Here is a 26,309-nt window from a genome sequence, read left to right as displayed (position 1 = left end):
AGAAAATTCATGATTGTCATGTGTGTATTGCAGGCGATATTTGCGTAAAAAAATTATTAATAAAAACCCACTAAAAATGATGACATTATATTCTCGTAGTACGCACAAAATACGTGTACTCTTGTTAAAAATAATTGAATGAGGTATGTAATATACGGAAACCGTCACGGTGAATTGTATTGAAATAGTATTTGTTTATGCACTAATTGTTCTAGTCTCTTCATGGTACTTTAGATGACATAAGTAAAATTAGTGAGTGCAATGAGCGTGCAGCGCTAGGGTTTGCCCGTGTTCCTAGAGGCACGTGTTGTTTATAAATACTTTGTCGACGAGGTGGGGTTAACAGCTGAGGGATGTCGAAAATCGTACCCGAATATAACACATCGCCTGTTGCTTTCACTTCAAAGTACAACTCGGGCCCGAACGCCCATCGACCAACAACGCGTCTATTGATATTCGAATCCGCACAACAACGGACGCGGGAAAATTTAGAATACATCGATAAAGATTTAAAAAAAAATCATTGATTTTCGACCAGTGGTATATGTTTGTGATATTGAAAAAAAGTTATGCGAATTAATTTATAAAAAAAAAAATATTTTCTTTCTTTAATTTATCGAAAATTGAAAATGGCCGACCGCTGCATCAGATTACTTTTGATAGTATGCTTCACGATTATATGTCACATTGGAGAAGCTGCTGACAATGAGAAGAAATTAACTTTGCGTAAGTACTGCCACCTTTTATAATTAAAAATAATTCTTCGAGATCATTTTAAGTAGAAGTCTTGTTATTAAAAGTAAACTTAAATAATAAAAGTAAAAAAAGACCGCTTCCTTTTGCAGAGAAAAAATTCAAAAAGGAAAAGAGTTTTAAAAATTACGAAGTCTTTGTAAATATTTTTATTACCTTTAAGAATTTAATTTGACTATTGAAACGAAAAACAAACCAAGTAAATGTTACGGTTTTCCCAATATAACTGAAATTAAAATTAATGTATTATTTTCATCGTGAGTTATATAATGCCGACGTTAGGCTCAGATGGAAATATTTACGAAGGCGGTTCATAGTTATCTGGTCAGGTGGCGAAATCTTTCTTTCGCTTTAGCAACGCGTACAATAATGACGAAAATTATCGACCTTTGCCTTATTGCGCTTTAAAAATTTTATACTCATTGTTGTCTAACACGTTTCTGAGGATTTTTAGTTTGCGAAATAGTATCCAATTGTTGGTCTCTTATTTATTTACGTGTGATAAAAGATCGTATGTTTGCTTGATCAGGAATGATTGGGAGTGGCAATCATCATAATAATTTCAGCTGTAAAAGTCCTCTGCTGCACATAAGCCTCTTACACGATTTCCATAAGGACCGGTAAGAAATGGCACCAAAATGACTGTACCCAACGTCTTTCATCGATTTTAAAAAGGTCGTCAGTCCACTTTAGAGATCATAGACAAAATTAAAAAAAAAGTAATGATATATTTTACTTATTTCTTTCACTTATCGTACGAGGAGTATTAAGAATAGTTTATTTAAAATTATTTAACAAAATTAACTTTATGGTTGACTAACTATGCCCAATATCTTATGTTTATTTATATTTTTAGATTTAAAATATTCAGCAGGTTGTAATAGTTATTAAAAAAAAGTTGTAAATAAAATAGTATATCTTTGAATTTGCATGCGGCCGAATGCTTTTTAGACAAAATTACAATCGTTTAGAACATAGCCAACAAAAAGGATTAAGTTATATCTTAATCGTTTAATCACGATTATTATTCCTAAAAAAAAATTAAATTAGTGGTTTGCAAATTACTGATGTAGGTAAGAAAACATTATTTAGTGATGTAATAGGAGTCTGATGACATTAATAAAGGAATCTGTATAGAGACCAATTTTGAATGGTTCCAAGTTCAAATAAAAAGTTTTTCTGAATGTAACAGCGACCTTATGGACGGTAAATTAGTTTCCAATTTGTGCTAGAAGTCCTCTAGGACAACCTCATTCGAAACCTTCAATTATCACTAATGATAATGAGAGTTTGGATTGTCGTTCGTTTGGAGACTGTTTCTATTCATTCGTGCCAAGGTCGCTTTCGGTTTTTACCGGTTTGTTTCGTTGATGGCACTAAGCAAACTAGTTATGTCAATGAATATTATTCGAAATGCCACGAACCACATAAAGAACATCTGTACATCAATCTAACATCTGAACATCAATCTGAAATCAATTTAATATACATGAGCAAAGCCAGTAACAAGTTCGCGTAATTTTCTATTAAAATCTTTTTGGTTTAAAGCTTAACGAATGTCGCCAAATAATATATAAACAGGTGATTGATTATAGATATTGATTATATATGGTGTAAAGGTGTATTGAAGAGGTAAACGGATAGCTCATTTGTGAACAAAAAGCTATAAGGCGTTGATACCTATTTCCAATTACCTTTTGTAAAGTAATCACTCTGAAATATGTTTTCTATTAAAATGTAATAGACCAATAACTTCTGGCAGTACAAATTCTGCAGGGACAGACAGTAAACATTAATGTCAATATGTACTAATCCGAAAACGCTTTTTCTTGCTACATTATAATAACGTTATTTATTATTTCTGAAATTATTGATTTTAGGATAAAGTGTACCACCAACCAACATTAATAGACGGCAAATGAGCAAGTACCTCTTTAAGTCTTTTACGTACATTACCCTGTTTATGATTTAATGAAAGTTAAAAATTTATCAAATTTCCTGTCTTGTGTATCTTTAAGTTTTGAATATTCGAAAACATCAAGTTATTAATTTTATTATTCCCTGCACGTTGTAGTTCAATCTTGAAGGCGACTGTTCTTTATAACCGCAAACAGATATCATACGCCACAGAGAATATCGTATTCCTATATTCTTACCGACAAGTAGACTTTATGCAAAATTATTTAATGTTAAGAAGAAAATATTAAACTTATTCAAATATTCCTTATTTAAAGACAGCGAAGGTCATCTGGTTCTCGATGTCAAATTTTTAAACAGCATATAAGGTCTTTTTTGGGATTATAATATATTCTGTTTCCATTTTTTGACGATCAACTTTAAAATTAGTATTGTTTTTGAAAGTCACAAAATATGTTCGATGCGTAAATAAAAATTACTAGTACAACCTTTGTCATTTAAAAATATCATATAATGCATTCTTTAAATCATTGAACACATTCCAAGGTTTTTATTTCCTTTTGATTTTTTGCCTTTGACATTTTGGTAATACAACAGCAAATTTGCATGTCGCCCTGTTATTATATTATCTCTACATAATACTTATTTACTATAATTATTAATAATACTTATTCTTAGTATGTCAATTATCATTCTTCATTCTTGTTATTTTATTATATATAAATATATTCATACTCGTAGATTAATACAGCGAGCTTCTTCCTTAGTTGGGACTTAGAAAGGTCCTTGCGTTAACACCCGTTGCTGAAAACGCACATTCTCAGTTTAAAGTTATAATTACTTATTTATATAAGTTATTAAGTTAAAGGTGACATTACTAGTAACAGACACTATTTTAAGCCGAAAGAAGCCCACTGCAAGGCACACGCCTCACCCAAAGATATCTGTGGGAAGATATAGCATAATCGCCACGTCTGGCAGGCGGGTTGGCGATCGCAATTTGGTATTATGGTACGAAGAGGATACTGCTGCCCACTCTCTGGAAACTTGTTTACGAGTAGTGACAATCCTATATAATAAGTGTAAAATTGTGAATTTGTATAACATTGCATCTCGAAAATCGAACCCGCGACCCATGATCGCAAGTCTCAGTTCTCTACCGTTATGCTACTACTGTTGACTAATGAATACACTAGAAAAGTAACTTATTATGTTTCTCTACCAAGTGGGACGATATTATTTTGCGTTAACATTATACAGGTTGATTTGTACAAGTTTAATATCAAATGTCAATTAATGTATGATGAAACCTATTCAAAAAGCAATGGTTCCACAATAAATAACGTAATAATAAAATAGTAAGAAAAATGTTTAATTTTCAAGACAAACGACGTCGTATAATCTATGAACCAAAAGACATTAGATTGTTTAAAAAATTTATCACGTACTATTATAAAATGTGTGCAATCAATTTTAAATGAAGAATTGTCCTTGCTTACAAAATAACATGGCGTCGCAACTGCCCAATATGTTTTAGGCCTAGTCAGTTCTCATTGTGATTAAAAAAAAAAATTGTTTTAGTCGTCGTTTTGTATTATTGTATGCTTTGTAGAATTGCAGAAACCAGTTACGTAAAATGATCAACGTAATTTATTTGTTATTGACGGAAATTACATCAATATTAAAATATATATTACATATACACATATATGTATATGAAATATAGTTGATGGAATCTTTTCTGATGTTTATGGTATTCGTAAAAATAAAACAAACATGCTTTAGCGATTGTATACGCATGATGACTTTTTAAGAATTAAAACACTCGAAGTTCCATTTATTTATTGAAACTATGTTTACTCTTAAATTTTTATTTATATATTTTATTCATACAATTTAAATTGTTTATCAAAAGACTAACATAATAGCGAAATATTATACAAAATAAAAAAAAATTGAATTAATTATTACAAACGTTATTTAAGCGAGGCTTGTATTGTAGAGCAACAAATATTTATAAAATGCGTGAAAAGGCTTCTTATATTTAATTAAGTGTAAACATTAATGAAAAAATACATTAAATAGGTAAATGTAACAATAAGTTCAGAATATAATTGAAATAGGCATTCTGAAGTGGTAAATATTAGTTAGGCAATAACAACTACGTTGAAACTTTATCTTGTTGGGCTTGCTTGAACAGCAATGTTAAATGCATTTTGAATAGAGTCACAAAGTCCAAACAAAAGTTCTCTCTCGAGGGTCCTTGTGATAGGTTATTTTTGGAGTTTTACTCAAGCCATCTAAAACCCGAAAATTTCCTCTTTCTTTAATACAGTGATATGTTATGACTAGTCAAGGGTCCTAAGGCAGTCCTCGAGTTTCTACCATGTACGCCTCACCCTTTCAAGACCGCGGAGTCTATAAATTGGGTAACAATGACATTCCACAATTGAAACACGTTCATTTGTTAAAAAAATCGATCGATCGAAGCGCATATATTTTTAAACATCGCAATAAATAATAAAACTGAAATTATAAAAATAGATATTTACCAATATCTTTTAAAGAATCGTTTTGTTATTCATATTATTTCCGTTAATTTCGTATTACGTATTTCTCTTTATTTTACTTGTTTCCTTAAACGGTTTGTCAATGTATTCTTTGGATAAACAACGAAAGATGCGTGCAAAGCATACTGTACAGATAATTTTTAAGAGGAAAAATAAATATTTAACTTAAATTTCAACTTAAACTTAACCTGTTATAGTAATAAAATATCATTACTTCGTTTTTAAAACCATTGTCTTCACTCAAAGCTTATGAACTCTCATTATTTTGTATGTTATTTATCCTCATCCATTATCCCTTATTATTAAAACATGACAACAATAGATCATTAATTCTTTATAGACGAAGCTATGAATACGGTCCCCTTGAAAAATCTGTAGCAGTTAATTTACGAGCTTACTAAGTTGGCTGGATTGAATCACTTATCATTGGTTGGTGTTTGGTAAACATAGTCGGGTTTAGCCTTGCCCGGCCTTATTCATAGGCTGTGTACACTAATGGTCAAAGCGAACGTGCTGTGAATTCGACGGAAGACAGTTGATTGGGACATCTGGTGCAGCGACAAAACTTAACACCGGCATTGACCCGTCAAACAGTTCGCATCGGAACATTATATATTATTTAATACCGCATTAATTATTTAAATGTTATTTACATCAAAACGAGTTTAAATACAGATAAAAATAATAAGTCAAATGGAATTAGCACGTCGGAAAAAGGCGAAATATTTCACAAGATTCGGTTTTGTAAAGAGTTATCTTTGTCAATTGCAATTACGTGCAATACACCCTATACGCTCTACTAAACAAAACCTAGTCCTTATTTTTCTTTAATCTTACTCGTCTGCCCTATGTGCCATATCAAATGACGGTATTATATATGGTTTAATGAAGTTTAGGAATCTGTGAAATAATCCCTGTACTGATTTAGATTATTATTCAAATAGATAGGATACGAGACGTAATCAAGTGGACCCTTTGGGGAGTTAACATATCTTTCATATTTTTTTTAGAGATCTGAATACGCCGGTTGCAAAAATAATTTTATCCATATATATATAGATTCAAATGTTGCAATGTTATGGAGATTTTAAAGCGTGTTTATATAGAAAATTTAACCAAGAAATATACGAATTCTTGATGTAGTTGGTTATATTCATATTTTTAGAATGATGGTCCTTCGTCAAGTCTATTTATTATTGATAAACCTTAGTCATATATAAATAAAAATAAATCAAATGAATAGTTAGCAACGGGTTACAACACATTTTTCGATTTATTTGGTCGTTGCCAATTTGGACATTTTTTATATAATATCGTTGTTTCAGAAAGGTTCATATTGAGAGGAAAATTGCGAGAATAAATAAAGTGATCGCTTTGAAAAAGGTTTTATATTTTTTTATTCATCTATGACAGACAAACAACTTTTGCTAGTACAAAGTATGTTCGCTGTACAATTCATTGTTCAAAATCGTTGGCGCTGCATCAAATAGAGCACAGTAAAATAATAAATATAATTACTTAAATAATTAGACGCGGTTTCCAAATTGTGGTGAATCGGCAAGAAGTACGGTCTCACGAAACGCAATAATGTCTCCGAGCAGCCTTGACATCACCTCTGATTGCGTCAGCGCTTTGCGAAACAGATTTTCGTAGTAGCGTCACGCCCTCGATCGCCCTTTTTACCGATAAATTCGTAGTTTCGTTGTGATTCTTACTCTTATTCCATTGCAGGATAATTATTCAATAATTCGATAAAAGAAAATTTATCAAAACTTTCAATATTTCATATTGACACTTTCTTTTATTCTCAACCTCTTACATTTTCTTTATATTTAAGTGTTTAGCATATTTTAAATTTAACCATATTATTGTAATTGCTTAAGAAATAGTCTTTTGTCTGAAGTGATGTTGACGAAGAAATAATTCAAAAGAAGCTTTACAGACTAAGGCCGTCTTAATTCTGATTAAACTCTTTTATTATGTTTACTTATGGCCGCTTTCTTGATTCTGTTGGAAATCTATAGCGGAGGACTATGTCCAGTAGTGGACGGTCTTGTGGTTGAAATAATGATGATGGTACTCGTAAAAGTTGCGAAAAAGCATTAAAATTACAAAATAGGTTTAAAATAAATATAATATTTATATCCTACATGTTCTATTTTAATAGATATAGATATTATGTTTGTGATTATTTCATAGAAAATTATTTAATAGTTGATGCATTGGGTGACATGATAATTTATCTCATGTAGTAATGTTTTGTAATAATCAATATAACTTTAGATTTTTCTCATCGTATAATCAAATAACCAAAAACGTGTTGAACTTGAACGGTCGCTTTGTATTCCACAAGCGTTGCTTGCACAAGGTCACGTCACATAACCGCGGTTACATAAGATAGCTGGCAGCCCGTAAACCCAGTTTAAGTTTTCGTTTTCGTATCAGCAGACCGAGGTTGCGAGACGGCACTCTCGATTCTCGTCCAAGATTCTTTGCTGTTTGCGCAATTTGCTAATATATAAATTACGATTTCTGAAGCAAATTTGTCGTCAACCTCCATTTCGGATTACGACCGACCTTATATTTTCAACCTACGTAATGAAATATCCATAAAAAATAAAAAGACCTTTGTTGAAAATATTTATAGACACAATCGAAAATAATTATCCTGAAATGGAGGATGGAGATTATTTTGCCTAAAATTACTTGAATAATATTACTAACTGTAAGATATAGTCAATAAATACATATGTATATATGTATAGTGGTTTTGTGTCCTTGTCCGATCTACTTCTGGTGTATCTCTTTTACATTTGTATAAGAAATTATTCTTAACGATTTCTAGATACTTATAGGAAGCGTAATAAATTACTTGAGTGCTTCCTATGTTTTATATTAAAATAACATTATTGAATGCAATACGCATACAAAATTATTTATTAATGTCTACGATTATTGAAGAGAGTCGTGCACGGGATTTGTTTTCGAGATAGAATTAGTAATGAGAATTTCCGTTGATGCATGAAAGTAATCATCATAGTTTGGCGGATACATGACACACAGAATACGTGGTCGCAGGAGTCTTAAGCTCTGGAATGGAAACCACAGGCCGGCCAATGCAACGTCGGACTTCCATCTACAAGGTGGACGAACTTTTAAAGATAGATGAAAGTCGTCTTTTACAACCCATGGATGTCCTATTGCTGAAACGATGATTATATGATGACGACTATGATTTAATTTACACATGACCTTTTTATTATAATTTAAAAGAGTGCGTGTGTGTAAACCCTAAAATATATTTTTATCATAGAGCTTTTAAAAGTAATACGCAATAAATCAACATAATTAATATTTTTATTTACACAGTACTATTTTTCATTTCGATTAGGTCAGAGATTTTGTAATCAATTTTCAATATTTTTAACAAACGATGTTAAGTGGATATTGTAATCCATACATTGTTAATTTCTGTCAGGTACATTACGCCATACTTAAAATTATGTATTAGTCTTTCATAACGCAGAGTTACTCAGTGTCGATATTAAGGAGATGCGGTTTTTTATGTTTCATTACATGACATAAAAAGTTAATTAAATCTGACAAAATATCACATATGTGTAATGTCGTACATATATATAAACAATATAGATATTGAGGAAAGTATATATGTGTTTTGCTTGAATTTTATGTGCTTGTATGAATTTTATTGATATAACTAGTACTTAAATTTCTCCTTTATTTGTACCAGTTGATAATCCTCTATTAAATAACTTATCTTTTATGATTCATCCAAAAGTTGTATGAAATCACAGAATGCGATAAGACCGCCACTTCTGCACTATTTTTGTATAGTTTCTTAGTTATGACTATAACATTTTAATTTGTTCGTCTGACGTCTGACTGATACGAAAGAAAAATAATCAAATAATGTAAGTAAGTATAAAATAAAATATATAAATAATAAAAATAAAACTACTGATCTAAAGTTACCCAATAATGTACAAATTTAATAATAAAATAGTAACATAATAATAAAAAACATAATAAAGTACATGCAGTTAATATTAAAAAAACTAAATGTTGTAGGCAGCAAAAAAAAATATAATTCCTAGACATTAACGAACAATTCTAAAGTTTTTTAAAGATCCAAAGAGATTGAGCCTTGTTACCTATACAGGTTGTTATATTGACCTATACAAGCAATTGCTGCGAAGCAATTATATGGCATGTTTGCGAATTTCTACCTTCAGACTCCGAGACGATCTTTGTGAACGAGAATGTATGCTATGGAAGAAGTGGAAGTGCTTTTTGACTTATGAAACAATAAGGAATAAATAGCCTTAATAAAAAAAAACAATGTACTTCATAATGTAAATGTTGAGACATTGTAAAATATCGTTCAACGAAATTGGTGATAATAATATCCCTTTACATGATTATCATATATCTAGCTGGTTCAGAAGCGTTACATGAACACAGAAAATGACTAAATTTAACAAATACTTCGTTATGTCTACATTTATTTATCTTAGTTAACATGTACATTTGTTCTCCCGATTATTGATTATGCAGATATATGGTATTTCGACATTAATGCAGATCTTCTCAACGTACTAAACTAATTGTAAAATACAGTATTACTTCTTTTTCTATCTTGATAAGTATACACTGCCGACTAATTATCTCTGCTCCAGTCTCGGGTAACAGGTAGAGAATGTCTGTAAGGAATTAAGTCTACCATTAAATAATACTATTATACACAGTGCGTGCATTGGTTTTAATTATTCTACTCTAAACTCTTATATGTTGTTAATATGGTGTTTGATGTTTTTAAAATGCTTAATGCATAGGAGTGAGGTCTATAGATCTATGGAATAATTGGTTACAGAATTAAAAGCGAATGTATAGCTTATCAGTCAGCAAAATGCTGTAAAACGTTCACTTCCATTTTACGATCTGTATGAAGTAAACTGAAATATATAAAAGTAAGGTTTTTTTATATGTCACTGGCCAATAACAATATTTTTATTATAAATAAAAAATAATTTTTACATGAAGTAAACAGAATTTTAAAATGCTTTTTCTTTTTATATTATCATTATGTTATTTATTATTTCTGAAACCATTGATTTTTGGATTGGGTATACCAAACATTAAAATAAACCAAATGTATAAAATATTTACCCCTTTTAAGCTTTTACGCCTAAAACCAATCGCCCTGTATAAGCATATGCAAATAATTTATTAACAGCCGGAGTATGTTTATAGTATTAGATACGTATATATCTCGAAGAATAATGAATAATTGTAACATATATTTATTTAATCGATTACAGCGGATTACCTGCCATCATGCAATCGAAGCGATCCCGAGCTGGACACATGCATCAAGAACTCTTTCAACGGCCTCCGACCTCACTTAGCACGTGGCTTGGTCGAACTTGACGTGCCTCCAGTGGAGCCGCTTTTAATAGACCGACTGGTGATGGAAAACTCAGCCGGACCCGTACGGGTCACTGCTGCGTTCAGCAACATCACTGTGATTGGCCCCAGTAATTACACAGTCACTAAAATCAGGTAAGTAGACCATGCCTCTAGTGATATATTCATCGCTATCATTTCAGTAAGACGTACACTACTGGACATAGGCATCATACAGCTAACTATAGGATGTCACGACTCTACACATTAAAGTAACAACGACAAAAGCGAAGAATTAAAAAAAATCAATTGTTTTGATAGTTATTACTTTACAATTAACAATAATAAATTGCGTATAACCAGTACCAGAATGATAGTATAGTATAGTATAGTATAGTATAGTATAGTAGTATATACTCCTTCGTTGTGATTACACAGAAGAATCTTTAAGGTTATTTACATTTCTTGTAGAAATAAGGAGACTGAAGTAATTTTTTTATTGAAGCAATTTACAGATAATTGTACTCTTTTTTAATAATGAAAAATTATTAATTAACAGCGAGAAAATGCGTGAACATGAGTTATTACTTTTCCAACTGCCTCAACTCATAATAGAAACGTCAGCAATATTAAAATAGAAGTTTATTTGGAATTGCTGAAAATTTTGTTCTCTTTATTTGTAGTGCAACTCCATTCTTAGTTATGCTCATCAAACTTTATACAATTTCACAAATAGTTGTGTAAGTTCAATAAAAAACAGGATATATCATCAGTCTGTTTGTAAAAATGTGTTGCGATTTGAGTGTGTGTTTGAGAAGTCTATCAAACGGACTGCAGCACGTTACGTTACAAAGTATGACTTCACCTGGTTACTGTAAATACGAGGATGACTTTCTAAGAAAGATTTGATTGAATACTATGTGTGGCTAGCTCGGTGTGTAATTCATTGCATTTCTAATACAAATGAACTATGGAACAATTTTTCTCCTGCTTTCATGGCATCCTATCCTCTGCCTCAAGGCAATGTTATATTAGAGAGTCCAGTTATTGACTTTAATTGATTAACGACTATGAAATTCCCATATGATCTCAAACTTAAACTAAGAAGTTTGTTTGTGAGCGATTTTACAAAATTCGTGAGGATAACATGTGTAGATAGTATCTTGATTTTAAGTTTGTCGAGTCACATAGGGCTTTTGAAAATGGTAACATTACTGTTATAAAATTTCAGGTCAGATTTGAAAAAGATGCGCATCGACATGGGATTAGCTTTGCCACGAATCGAGGTGTCAGGCCATTATGAAGTCTCCGGACAAGTGCTTCTATTCCCTGTACGATCTCAAGGAGACTTTTGGGCTGCTTTTAGTTAGTACTTCGCTATTTTTTATAACCTGTACAACCATAAATTTATACGACCATGACAAATGTCCCCAATTATATTCAAGAATTCGAATTATTATCCAAGACAAATTCAAAAGGCTATTATAAATAAAGAAAATAATACCATTAAACACATGAAACACGGATAAATTTAATTAGAATTTAACAGCAAATTTCTTATCTTAACAATCGCTTATGATGCGCGAGCGGACCTCTTGAGATATGTGAGTGACAGTACGGGGAAGGTAGACAAACGACGATTGTTTTAAAATATCTCGTGTGCATCTTGACAGTTGCGTCTTACCTATCTCTCTGCTCATAAACATCACTCTGTGACTACCAGGTCCGCATACAGTGTATGCTAATTTCTTAATATGAAGGTAGCAACAACGTATGTAACATTGATACTTTTTTCCGATTTAAAATATTTTTTTACTACATGCAAATTTTTGATTTGTAATTAAGGTATCATATAGACAAAAAACAGAAAAAAATGTGTACAGAACATATCGTTAAATAAATACAAAAAAATGCCTTTAAAAATTTAACACCAAATTTTCTTTTTACAGTGGACGTAGCTGCAATTGCTAAAATATACGGAAAGGAGGTTGAACGTGAAGGTGTTAAATATATGTCTATTCAAAGATTACTCGTTGATTTCAAACTTAAAAATTCCCGCTTCAAGGTTAGAGACACCGTCAATCATGGCAGCGTTATTGGTAAGAATCTTTATGATATTTATATTTACAACATATTAATAATTAGTAATCCTTTATGTTTAATATCTATATGAAGTATTTGATTTTTCGTCAGTTATCAACGTGTTTGATTACTTTTTTTGGTATGGTAATGAGATTTGCATCTTGTGGTATTCTATAATTGAGGAAAGCGTCGTAGTATGAATTTTAAAACATGTCTCAATGTACTTATTGTCGTGTATCCCCTTCGCTGTCGATATTATTATGCAATACCGATGTATTTAATATTTAGATATAATCTTAAATTATATCTACATATTAAATAAATTTAGATATAATTTAAGATAGAAAGGTTATTACGTGATGATTTTAAAATTTCAATTCAATTGTGTTTTGATCCATTGTTGAAGATACATATTATATATTTTATATATATTATATCTTACCAGTTCTCCCTCGCCTGCTTCACACTGCATTAAATGTAGAGAAGTTATTAGTATTATATATAGATTCCTATTATAATTATAAGAGCGACAGTTTGAAAATATACATTTTTATGTAATAAACGCTGCGAATTAATAAAAGGAATATTTTTTTTACTAAATTTCAAGTTTGCTGCTGAATCTTCACGATTTCAGAGATACCGTGATGAGTCAGCGTATAGATGGAAATTTCATATATAAAGTAAACATTATCCTATGAGCTTTTACAGGGACATTAAAATTTAATAAAATACAGATAAATTTAAGTGACTTTGAGTTTACTTAGACAATAAAATGAATAGTTTACCAATAAACGAGTTCATCATTATTGTACTGTGACAAATGGACAATAAAATTTCAGGCGAAGCAATGAATCAATTCCTTAACAACAACGCGCCTGAGATTATAGAAGAAATGAGACCAGCGGCATCGGTGGCTATAGCGAAACATTTCCAGACGTTCCTCAATGCTGCTTTCACAAAAATTCCTATCAACCATTGGCTTAAGCCTTAAACGTTATCGCTTATGTACATAAGGTTAATAATAATACGATTTTATAAGTCATTTTGTTAGAATAAACAAGCATTTTAATATTGACTGATTTAATACAAATATTTTAAATAATTCACGAAATTATGGTGAAACCACTGTTACAGCTGTGATTATCTCTGTCAGATATTTGCTTAAATGGTTAAAATTTAATTTAAATTTATATATCTCATATAAAGATAGATTGTGATTTAGAAATTGTACAAAAATATAAACAAAAAATATTATCATTAAAAAAATTGTTTAAAATAACAAAATTTTCAATTTACGATTTATTTTTAGTTATTTATTTAAGTACATTAAGTTTTCCAGAAAGTGTCTGTTTCGTTATAGTTCGATATACCAATGAATATAAAAAATGTGTTATTATTATAAGTTTCTCCACAATTATTGAGATTATTAAGGAAATTGTAGTAAAATAAGAATAAAATAAAAAAAATGTGTTAAACTCATCCGTGAATTTGATTCACGTTTTATTAACCCATTTGTAAAATCAAGAAGATTTTCACACAAATAATGATTAATTATGGAATCAAATAAAGTATTTACAAAATTATTATTTTACTAATAAATAGGTATAACCTAAGAAATAAATAAAATTAATTAGTATATATAACACAGTACGACTAAAATAAATAACAAATAAATTATTTATAATACAACGCATTTATGGATAATTAGCGATGAAAAAAAAAAAAAACAAAATAGCAAATTCAAAGTTATAACATTAGTAACCACACATATTGATCAATTGATGTCATTTTGAAAATTCTAGAACGATTATCATGAATTTTTCTAATGTGTTAAATAAACTCTAATAAAAATTGTGTTTTGAAAAAGAGGTTTTGTCACTATTTAGTTGTTTTTTTTTTAAAAAAAACAAAAAAGATTACTAAAAATAATAAGTGAGATATTCTTTTTCTTTTAATAAATAAAAGAGAAAGAATATTATAAAAACTTTTTGGTAATATTAATTCGAATAAAGCAAAGCATTTTTGTGATATTTCTGTTTTTCGTTGCTTTGTTTTGCTCTTTCATTTTGCCATTATAGACGTAAAATATTATGTTAAAAATATGTCATCTGCGTTCAGTGTACTAAATGCATGATCAGCTAGAGGCTTCAAGAAGTCCCGAAGAGCTTCCTCCATCGGTTCCTGAAGTTCCTTTGCCAACTTTTCCCAGTTTTCATTAAGGAACATATTCATTGTATTTCCTGAAACAATGTCATGTTTGTGGTAAGTACAGATAAATTAAATATGATATACTCTTCTACTTTCATACCATAAACCAAAAGATTACGTGGCGCCGAATAATTACGACGTTGTTGTCTTGGCTCAAACAAAATAAATTTTGCATAATTTTTGGTTTATCGACTTTAAACGAGAAAATATCGACGTACTTTTTCAGCTTTTAACGAAGACTTGTTATTCTGCAACTTCACGGTCTACGATGTCCTTAATATCAGAAATCGGTAATGATAAGAATCACTATTTATTAATAGACAGGGACACCCTACTAGAATCCACTATTTCCTTAACTTGATTTCTTTTGGTTATACAAGGTAAATGCGTAACCATCCTTAAGGGAACAATTTGCATCGACTAAACCTACCACGACCTTCTTCAGTCATCACTATATTTTGGGGCTCTGGGAAAGCTTGTCTGAACTGGAACTTAACACCGTTTACTTCTCAGCCTCTCCACCAAACTCGAGCAACCGACTCGCCTAAGTCCATCACCCAAAGATCAAGAGGATTTGGTCTTTAGTACTGACGTGAACTATAATTCGCCTATTGAGCTTGGTCCTGTACAATCACCCTACTGCCACAGACTCGGTGCGACTGGCCAGTTAGTTCCGAAGAATAGAAAGAACGACACATTGTAATACCGGACATTGCTCTGCCTACTTCGTTTCCATATTTTCCTTGACTAGCAAAAAAGATTCATTGTTAGATGGATTACCCCAACTATGTGTTGAATTAGCAACGTATTGCTGGGAACATCACTAGAATATAAGTTACCCTGTGAAGACAACAACATAGTTATTTGTACTTACCTAGCTCATTATCACCGCCAAATAGATTCTCCAGTTTCATTGTTGCTGTTCCGACATTGAATTTGACGTCAAGTTTTTCGCAAGCTAGAGCATCTACGGCACCTTCACGGTGGACTCGGCCGAGTGTGATCTTCAGCACAGCATCAATGTCACCTGAAAATATACAATGTTTTTTTACTGTTTTTGTATAACACTTTTAGACGACAGGTAACGCGCAACCGTAGTCCGCCAGTGTGGGCTACACTGTTGTACTTTTATAATAATTTAGGTATTTTTCCCTCGTCACGACCTGTAATTTAGAGGCAGAGACTATGATTTAATTTTTCAATATTCTTTTAACTTACATAATTTGTCTTTAACTCTTTCGAGGTTCGTGAGTAATGACCACGTTGTGTTATTCATTCAAAATATGTTTATTTGATATCGAACCCTTGATCCTCTCCACTACTATCATTTTTTTACTTACAGGACGTCCACGGCTGGGCGTACATAGCCTACCCCCACATATTTCCAAAATGACCGGTTTGAAACGACCTGAATCCAGAGTCTTCCCACTACTTTAAAATATCCTATCTGAACACACGACCTTCTCCTTTTTTTTAGCCGATGGACGCTCTCCACAAGGTATAGGCCTCCCGATAAGATCGTCACGAAGATCGGTCGTGCGCTGACCACATTTAGCGACTTCCTGGGACCTATGACTTCGGTCCACCTAGTTCGTGACTCATGGTCACCCGAACTTTCATAAACATAAATATCTTTAATACCCATCATATCAATCTTCGCAAGTAATATTCAAGTTAACATAGTATACTTTACCTATATAAATCAATTAAACAGTCGAATAGGATAAACTTTAAACAAGTCTTAGTGATATTTCGCTTGTCGATATTGGTATTAATTTTTTAATTTCGGTTCTAACATTTTCGAAAAACTCAATTGTATATGGCTTGCCATGCATGATGATATAAATAATGATTATACTTTACTTTTAAACATATATATTATAATGAGTTAAAACGTATTGAAACACCAACAATGATATGATGATTTAGATACTTTACCATATTTAGCTGAAAACGTTCCGTCTCCTTCAATTGGAAGTAAAAGCAGTTTTCCAGATAACGAATAATGTCCTTTCATCCTGAATTCCGGTATGTACAACTTGGCTGTTACTTCGTGCTTCCTCGAGTCCACACTGTTGAAATATATTTTTATTTTAATTTAAATTAAATTATAAATATTTATCGCTTTTTATCAACGTTGGAAAATGAAATTAAAACTAATTAGTACTAGGTATGATTATCTGGTTATTGCTTAAAAATTAAAACAAAATGGTATTTCAATGTAATAAACAAATCGCTATAGAAATGATAATGTAAAACAATTATGGAACTAATTTAGTTTAAAAAAAACACTTACGATACATTTGTGATCCGCATAGCGGAAGGACCCCTCACGGTGACATCTTTATAAGTGGATGTTACGGAAATAGGACCCGAAGACTGCTGGATGGTCAGTGCTGGTATAAACAGTGGTTCGCAGGGTGGTATTCCATATTTTGGCAATCCTATAAATAACAAATCGATGAAAAAATGTGTGAGAATTTTTTTCTGTGATTGATATTTGACAGTTGACCGAAGTTCGTATTTTATATAAAAATATAAATAAATTAATTATTTTAATTAACTGAACGTATTTCGAATGATTATTTTATATTCGTTTTTAAATTACCCCTATCTAAAAAAAAGTTTGTTTCAAATTTTTATAAATAAAAAAACCCTTACCTGTAGCAAGTTCAGGAATATAAACATTTAATCCATCCTTGAGACATTCTGCCAATGCCTCTTCATCACGTGGGCACATAAATCCACCAACTGCAGAATAATAAAATTTAAATATATTTTAACTAATATATTACTACGATATTTCATCATACTAATATAAATCAATATACATTTTTTTACAATTAGGAAACAAATTTTAATCTGTATGCATAAACGAGATTTCCACTTATGTGCTGTCTCATCACAATATCTCTCTTGAACTATAGCTTATACTTGAAATTTAGGATTTTTGGTTTATAAAAGGTAAGGAATATTTCTTTCGCCGAATAGAGCTCAGCTAAGACCAGATTTGACTAAACTCCACACACAGTGGTGAGGAAGAGTTCGTTAAAAATGCATACTATCAAACTATAGCTCTAGTAGTCAAAAAATTGTCCAGAATCCTTTTTGCCGTGTAAAAAGTTTCCATGTGTGGATTTAATAAAATATCACCCACAAAAACACGTGCCACAGAAAGCAGGGGGACACTAAGTGATTTATATTAAAACATTACCCAGGCATGTATTAAAAATTTTTTGTTCAATCGTATTACAAATATTAATTGTTTTAAGTTAATTTAAAATAAATTTTCCTTGTATTGAATTAATCATCTTTAGCTTTTATACCAAATAATAGAATAAAATATACTCACAGTTTATATAAGAGTTTTGGGTAGCTAAGCTACCTACAAATATAGTAAATAACCACATTAATCGCCACATTATTAAAATATATTCAAAGCAACAGATCCTGATAAAAAAATTATTACAAGTAAATTAAATATAGAATTTTATTATATAAATACCATTTCAGAAACGTGTTGAAATAAAAAAATTATATTTATCTTAATATGATATCTCACGTTTATCATTTTTCAAGATTATTCTATTACTCAACACTAGTAACTTCGTAACTTTGTAAAGATGCTGATATTTTATCAGGAACTTTGTTAGATTGTGCATTATTTTATTATGACATAAAACAGTGACCGCTTGTGTACGTCATATGTAGAATGCCAGAACTAGAATCAGATTAAACTATCAATAAAGGTATTCATCAACTTAAAATTACGATGATTCCAAACTCATCCTTATCTGAGAACATCCCTCAACAAACTCACAATCAAGTCTTGCTTATGACTCGTCAAAATCTGTAATTCCAACAATACGAAAATCACTTCTATGTTCAATACCATAAATTAGAAAGCCGTATTCACATTGAAAATGTAAAGTAAGTAAGTTCTCCAGAGAGTAAGGACACAACTTTTCGCATTTTTAAAAAATAATACCTCGTATATTTGTAAAGGTCGTAAATGAGCGGATGCAGGTCTCTTTCATAGATTTCCAATAAAACCAATAGGGAACGGCCTGCACTCACCGTCTCCCGACGACCTTAAAAAGGATGCTTGTCTACCTTTTAGGTAGGATGACCCACGTTGCGTTTGTCGGTCCGTGGTTTCCACTCTAGAATCTTTAGGCTCCAGGTAAGCTAGGCATATTACGTTTAAACTGGAACGTTGTAATGTCCATGCGTTACTGTTCTATGCCAGCATTACAGGCTCACTAATAAACCTTTTACATTTGAAATATAACAGATATAATCAAATAAGTACGTTATTAATTTTAATGCAGTAGTTTGATTAATTACATAATTGATGATTACTTTACTAAAGGCATTGCAAGTTGCACCTTCAGTACTGTCGTTATACATCTGACCCAGAAACTATAGCGTAATAAAAATTGAACTATATGCATATTGAATTAAAGTCGTAAATGTAATCGTGTTGGATAAGAGTTACAATGCCGTAAGGTAGTGACGTAACAAATTGTAGGCCTGTGACCGGAGTCGGGCGGCCACGGCGACACGCTAGCACACTTTCGCAAAAATGGCCCGCCGAGCGACGGACCCGTGTGTTGGGACAGAAATAAACATAATATTTACATAGAGTACAAACACAAACACAGATTGCAAGAACTAAATTGTGACATTTGACAAACGCCACATTAGAATGACCCTTGACTCTATCTCTACTGCATTCAGGGTGAGAGAGATATATTTCGTTTTTATTCATGTAAAGATTTAGCAACGATACATTATCATTCCATAAAAGTAAAGTGAGGAGATCCGTATACGGACAAAAGTAGCTGGCATAGCCCTGTGTATCGGTAAGTTTAATGTCGTAAGTGAGTTTAGCGCGCAGAATACAAGGATGCTGGGACCTTAAGGTTTTAGAGTGAACTTCCACTTACTAGATGGATATACAACCTTATTAACATCGTCAGAAGATACACGTTTTAGGCTGTTTACTATTGGATATATATGGGGAAGGCTATATCCAGTAGTGGATGTGTTACAACTTATACGATGATCTCTATTCAAATTGCTAAGGGCCATGATCCCTTGTTCACGGAGTTAACTTGTCTTCGTTGTGATGAGCTGCTTAGTCCTATCTTTCGCATCGTGAAACGCAGCTTGATGTTTGGTGACGAATGTTAAGCGGGTTGATCGGATCAATCGAATAGACGACGTCTTCTCGGATTTTTGCTCTGAGCTTTTCTTGTCACACTCATTTGTTACTTAACCCGTCTTTTCTGGGTAAGTGGCTGCAGGCTAAATTAAAGCTAACCCCAACGCAAAATAACCTCAGTGTCGCTTACTAGCAGAAATCAACTCGTGGTTACATACAACCCTGTTAATATTGTAATTCCAACTATCAATTTCGTACTAATTATTTAAAACGTAATATTTATGGTGTTACAATAAACGCGTGAACAAAAGGAAAGAAGTAATTATAAAATAAAAAAAAAACAAGTTAATTTTTTAATTTTTTTATTTAAAATATGTAACATTAAAGAAACATTTTTAATTATATGTTATATATTTAATAATACTAGAATATTTACCATTTAAAAATTTAATCCTTGAATATACACTATTTATTATTTTATACCTCTAGTTAAAAATGTGGTCATCGTTTATAAATAATATTAACTAATAATTTTTAACATTATTTACGCAATTTATAAATAAATAAATAAATTAGCATCCTTAACGATTTAATTTAATTCTAATTATTTTGATATAAATTTTAATTCGGAAATACCATATTTGAAGGTATGCGTTTGAGAAATTTGTTAGCTATATCTTCCAGAACCATCGCCAAAGCTGTCTCAACAGCCGGTTGCACTTCTTTCGCTATTTCAGATGAGTGCATTGTCACTACATGATTAGTAATCATTTCTGGAAAAAAAAAACATTAAATAGATTATAAGTTTAGGTCGATGTGAAAGGGAATCATAAATATAATTTTTACTATAAAGGCAAAATAAAAAGACATTCCAAGTTATACTTAAAAAAAAATGTTGCTTTTTGTCGTAAATAACTTAATTACATTTTAAAGACTCGGTTGATTCTATCGTTAATTTAATTATATATTTCTTTATAATAATTAGATTCGTATTAGATATCAGTGAACAATAATCGATGATTAGAAATGTGTCTTTCCTATGACCAGAGTCCTATGGATCATAAATCAGTAAACCAGCAATCACATTCCCATTAATTTATGCATATTTATAATATTTATTACGTTCTGTTACATACAATCATGTTTAGTAAGATTTACGCATCTATTTTATCCTCTGTGCCAATATATTGCGTTAGCACCTCTTATAATATTTAAACGCAGTGTTAAACAGTTTCCTATAGTCTATCAGCATTAACGGCTGCTTAAGGATATCTTTTACCTTTACTTTATTCTTGAAATGATATATTATAGTTATTTTAAATAAATCCTTTACTTAAAACGAGCTTAATTTTGGTCCCGTAGCGTAGTTTTTTAGAACCTTTCATATTTGTAATATTAAAAGGTTTATCTATATGTTAAAAAGTGAAAGGCTTGTAGGTTGGGCATCACACCTTATTACCGATTTTAATCATTTTTATTTTAATAAATTTCCTAACACTGTGGAAGGTTCTTATCAAAAAAAAAATTCGATTATTTTTATTATTTTCGATTAATAAGTCGTAAGGGCAGATGTTGAGTGTTTGTCGCTTCAATCACAAAAATGCATATTTTTGCCAACTGTGTCGTCTATTGTCGCGTTAGAAAAGCATAAACATTAATGCACTAAATTATAACTAACAATTCTCTGCGTCAAAAAGCATTAGAAAAATTTTTGGTACTATTTTTTTCATTTATTAAAATTGGAATTGACTATTTATACCCAAGACTGGACAACATCCATCAGGTCTATGATTCTGTTATAGTAATTTATCATCAAATTTCTAAATATCCCAATAAATATCATAAAACTGGTTATAAATACGTACATCTACATGATTATAAAGACAAAATTAAACACATAGTGGTTTTTTTATATCTTACCCATTTCACTAGTAGTGGAGTGCGCTTCCATCAAATCAGCACTAAGACGTCCAGAACATTTTAATTTCACGATAGCATCGCGCACCACTATTCTTTTGTGAACTTTAGCACCAATAGCTTCCAACGCTGCCGTACATAGAGCTGGGAGCAAAGAAGAGCACTCATGACTGATAAAATTTCTAAACAGTCTAAATCAAATTTATTTACTATTACAAAATATTAGTATTATTATAGACACGTAAGAAAGTATTAACTATAATATTTTTGTACTCATCTACCTACTGAAAATCTGTCTAGTAATGGATGTCCTACGTTTGAAACAATAATAATAACGATTATAATTGTAAACAGTAATGAATTCCAATATGAGCGTTGAAAACGATGAAATTACTAGCTTGAAAATTATATGCTATTATGTGATATTATTTTTTAAGAGATTGGAAACTGTTAACTTAGACCTAAAATCAAAATACAATTTTATAATTGTAATTTAATAAACTTTTCACACTTTTTAATAATTTACGTTTAATATTTCTGAATTATAATTTGAAAACCAAGCAGTTAGGATGAGCATTAAGCTTGCAATTTGTATTGTACAGTGAAATGTTAGTTGAAATGACAATAGAAAGAACATTCATCAACATTATTAGATCAGCCGATAGAAACGCACTGCTAGGCATAGGACTCTCCAATGATCGCTACGATGAACGGTCGTGCGCTGCTCGCTTTTAGCAACTTCCTACGACATCAACCCTATCGGTCTACCTTGTAGGGCGGACTAACCACGCCGCGTCATTAAGCACTTCTAATTATAACCTCGCGTATATACCACAGATAATAACAACAAAAAAAATTGTAATTAACTTACTAAAATTGGCTGCCATTTTTCCAGTAGATTCAACCGGTAGCATCTGGAACTGTCCTATAACGACGTATTCGCCGCTCATCGTCAAATGTGGTAAACTTATATTTGTATTTACTCTCAGTTCTTCGGGATAAACACTAAAGCAAACATTTATATACAACTTTATTAAAAAAAACAATACAAGGATACATAAAATTCGAAGGCAATATTAAAAAAAAATTGTAGAACAAAAAATTTCTTAACGTTTTGTGACGTCTTTAACCTGGAAATTATAATCTTTTATATTCCTCGGAAATTTAAGAGTGCAGTAATGTTAGCTGCCTTAAGGTTCTAGACATGAAAACCACGGACAAGCAAGCCAGTGCAGGTCCACCCTTAAAATGTAGGAACTTCCTTATAAAGTTCGTTGGAATACACAAGATGGACGTCGGTACGAACTGTTCCTGTTGACAATCTATGGGGAGACCAACGTCTATATTTAGTGGACATCCTTCGGCACAAATGATGATGTGATGATGATGAATTAAAATGTGAAATAAAGTAGGAAAACAAAATGACTGCTCATTGTCATAATATAATTTTTGTTTTTAAAAATGACTTCTACGCGTGTTTGAAAACAGATTCCTTCTTTTTAAAGGTTTTTGTTTGCAGATCAGTCGTTGGAACCTGCTCTTAAGTATTAAGAGACTCCGATTTTCTATATCATCATCATCATTTAATCGTAGAACACCTGCTGCTAGACATATTCCTCCCTATGATAAATATCGTTTTTCGATGACTTTTTCCACAAATGGACGTGTTAAAGTCATCGAAAAACGATAAGCACAAGGTGGACCTTGTGCTTACGTCTTGGGCTTGCTGGTCTGTGGTTTACATTGTTAAGAAGGTGGGGAATATTCTATGCACTCGTACCACCACAGCAAACTATTTTATAACAGAGACATAACTATTAAATTCAAGTAACTAAAAACTAAAGAAAAATCATCAACTATAAACATGTTGACAGTCATATTATTAATTTTAAATCTAAATATCGCATTTTTATAATTTTTAGTGGACGTAAGTGTTAGATAAGTGCATAAGAAGTCAAGTTGATTTCAAGTAAGTACCCAGATTAATAGACAGATATTATTAATTTGTTAAAATTGAAATAGAAACATCAGTAAGTTATTTTGTCATGTTCGTTTTTTAAAATTTTATAAATCAGCATAAAGTCGGCAGTGCAAGACTTGTCATCATAGCTATCTTTGAGATAACCTTACAACGAGCGTCTATCGGCTGATATGATGGTGATGAAGCAGTATTAAAATAATTATTTTTATTCTAATTTTAGATGTTTTAAGTAAGTGTTAGTAGGTACCCACACTTCCAATTTTCTGCAGTAGTTATTCCATTCTATGGTTGTCTAGAAGAAATCTAAGTAAGAAAAGGACCAATACTTAGCCACTTCCGCACATGCAGCGGTAGTCGTGCAACAAAGTGCACCGCCCGCCATCCCGCTGATAAATGCGTCTTCGGCAAACAATGCAAATTACACAACTGCCACCGTTAAATGTGCGTAAGTGGCTAAATATCTCCTTTTCTTACTTAGGATGGACTTCCACAAGGCAACGCCTGATTCCATTAAGTATAAAGAGATGTCTTGGTGACAAGACCACCTACTATTATTCTAGCAGTTTATTTTGTATATGAGTGGTGTAATAAATTATTTGTCTATTCAATCAAATACAGCATTTTTTTAAATAAAATAAATACTTACTCTAATTTATTAAATGTATAATTCGTAAGTCCTCTGAGTTCTACATCGGAAAACCACGCGTCGTATTTAAATCCAGATTTCGGTGCGTTATGCTGGCGTAGTCTGATGTTTGGTATTTTAAGGGGTTCCAACGGTTGAATGTTCAGCGAGGGTATTCCATGGGCCAGTACACCACGAGCCTGTTCCGCCATTATCTTTATGCAGTTGGCAATATCCGGGTCACTGTAGTGACACATCATTGTTTGATCTGACGAAATATCAACGATGATTGGTTATAGATGTAAAAACTTTAAATAGGTGAATGTATAGCTTGTTTAATGTCGATTAATGCACGCTAAACTCTAAATCTTCAAAAATCAATGGTTTCCGAAATAATGGATAACATAGCGATAATATGCTAATAAAAGGCATTTTCAAAATTTAGTTGTGATTATATTAAAATTAATTATTGTTTACTATCTGTCCATTTAGACATTTATATTTATTTCTAATTTAAGATCATCATAATTTTGTATTATGGGACTACTTTTATTTAAATAACACAATTAATTATTTTATTCGCATTAGAATCTATCCCTCTCTATATACATATATGTAAGCTGTTTCTAATTATGTACTAACTCGTTATAATATCTCCAGAACCGAAGGGCTTAGAGACTCGAAATTTAGTAGAAATAAATCGCTAAATAGTTCATACAAAAACGGATTGTTTGAAATTCTATCCCCAACGGAGATTGAGGGAGTGTTAATTATAAAAAACACATATTAGTTTATAATATTTTTTCGAACTACAGCCCTCACAGCTATAAAACTAGGCCTTTTTAGGCATGTTTAAAATTACTTAGGATTTCGAGAAGGCTTTAAAAAAAATTAATCATAAACCATGCGAAACGTGCGGAAGATAGCTAGTGTGTAACAATTTATATTGCATTCTATGTGATAAATGTTTTGCTGCTATCCAGCTCAGGCTTTGTGCAGCTTCATCGAAATTGTGCCCGCGGAAACATTTTAAAGCATCTATAGTTTTAATAGCATAAAAAACTGTGAAACTCACTTATTTTCAAAGGATCTGCATTCACTGTTTCGGTAGTGTTAGTAATCCTCCGCGCATAACCACTTTGCGTATAAAAACATACAAACACACATAACGCAAGGAACTTCATTTTGACTGGTTGAAGCGTCCGATTAACTTGATTCAACTCTAAGAGTTTCAATGGTGTTATACGCCTTTATAATAGATGAGAACTGGTCGACTGTTTATACCATATGCGTTCGATATTCGGCCTCGCTATTAAGGTCTGCAGGACATGGCAAGTACTGCCTCATACTAGATACGTGCAATATTAATTAGTTTAATCTGCGTGTCTTATTTTATTCAAAGTCATTTCATTTCCCGGAAACATGGAACTTCTCCAGAGCCATAAACGTAGAAAAATCATGGTAAATATACATATACTGATACATCTACGAACTAAAACCAGAATCAACAATCCTAAGTATTAATACACTTTTAAAAAATTGGCGCGATGTAAGCTAGTATACATAAATAATAATAATATTTTTTCAGACTTCAGTGAGCTCATAGAACATTAATAAGCTAGTAAAAATGTTTATTTAAAAGCTTTGTTAGTAATGTAATATGAT

General features: G+C 31.5%; 3 protein-coding genes across 3 annotated transcripts; 1 reads left to right on the top strand and 2 right to left on the bottom strand.

Moving 5' to 3' along the window:
* The first annotated feature begins 298 nt into the window (after positions 1-298).
* On the top strand, positions 299-13,904 carry LOC137929824 (protein takeout-like). The gene is made up of 5 exons (XM_068772934.1): positions 299-726; positions 10,580-10,820; positions 11,896-12,029; positions 12,614-12,763; positions 13,586-13,904. The coding sequence occupies exons 1-5, from the start codon at positions 630-632 to the stop codon at positions 13,735-13,737; spliced, it is 774 nt and encodes a 257-aa protein (XP_068629035.1). The 5' UTR covers positions 299-629; the 3' UTR covers positions 13,738-13,904.
* Positions 13,905-14,834: 930 nt separating this feature from the next.
* Positions 14,835-20,048, bottom strand: LOC137929901 (protein takeout-like). The gene is made up of 6 exons (XM_068773030.1): positions 19,904-20,048; positions 17,616-17,705; positions 17,251-17,398; positions 16,893-17,026; positions 15,829-15,981; positions 14,835-14,986 (listed from the first exon to the last, which is right to left on the bottom strand). The coding sequence occupies exons 1-6, from the start codon at positions 20,046-20,048 to the stop codon at positions 14,835-14,837; spliced, it is 822 nt and encodes a 273-aa protein (XP_068629131.1).
* Positions 20,049-20,742: 694 nt separating this feature from the next.
* Positions 20,743-25,828, bottom strand: LOC137929829 (circadian clock-controlled protein daywake-like). Its single transcript, XM_068772939.1, has 5 exons — positions 25,720-25,828; positions 24,666-24,912; positions 22,910-23,043; positions 22,042-22,182; positions 20,743-20,894 (listed from the first exon to the last, which is right to left on the bottom strand). The coding sequence occupies exons 1-5, from the start codon at positions 25,826-25,828 to the stop codon at positions 20,743-20,745; spliced, it is 783 nt and encodes a 260-aa protein (XP_068629040.1).
* Positions 25,829-26,309: the final 481 nt, after the last annotated feature.

This window comes from Battus philenor, unplaced genomic scaffold, assembly GCF_028537555.1.
Source record: "Battus philenor isolate CCGP_79_NKW_IND1 unplaced genomic scaffold, ilBatPhil1.0.hap1 SCAF_5, whole genome shotgun sequence".
NCBI classification, from domain to species: domain Eukaryota; kingdom Metazoa; phylum Arthropoda; class Insecta; order Lepidoptera; family Papilionidae; genus Battus; species Battus philenor.
Note: the sequence above shows the minus strand (reverse complement) of the source record. Positions and strands in the feature narration are given on the sequence as shown.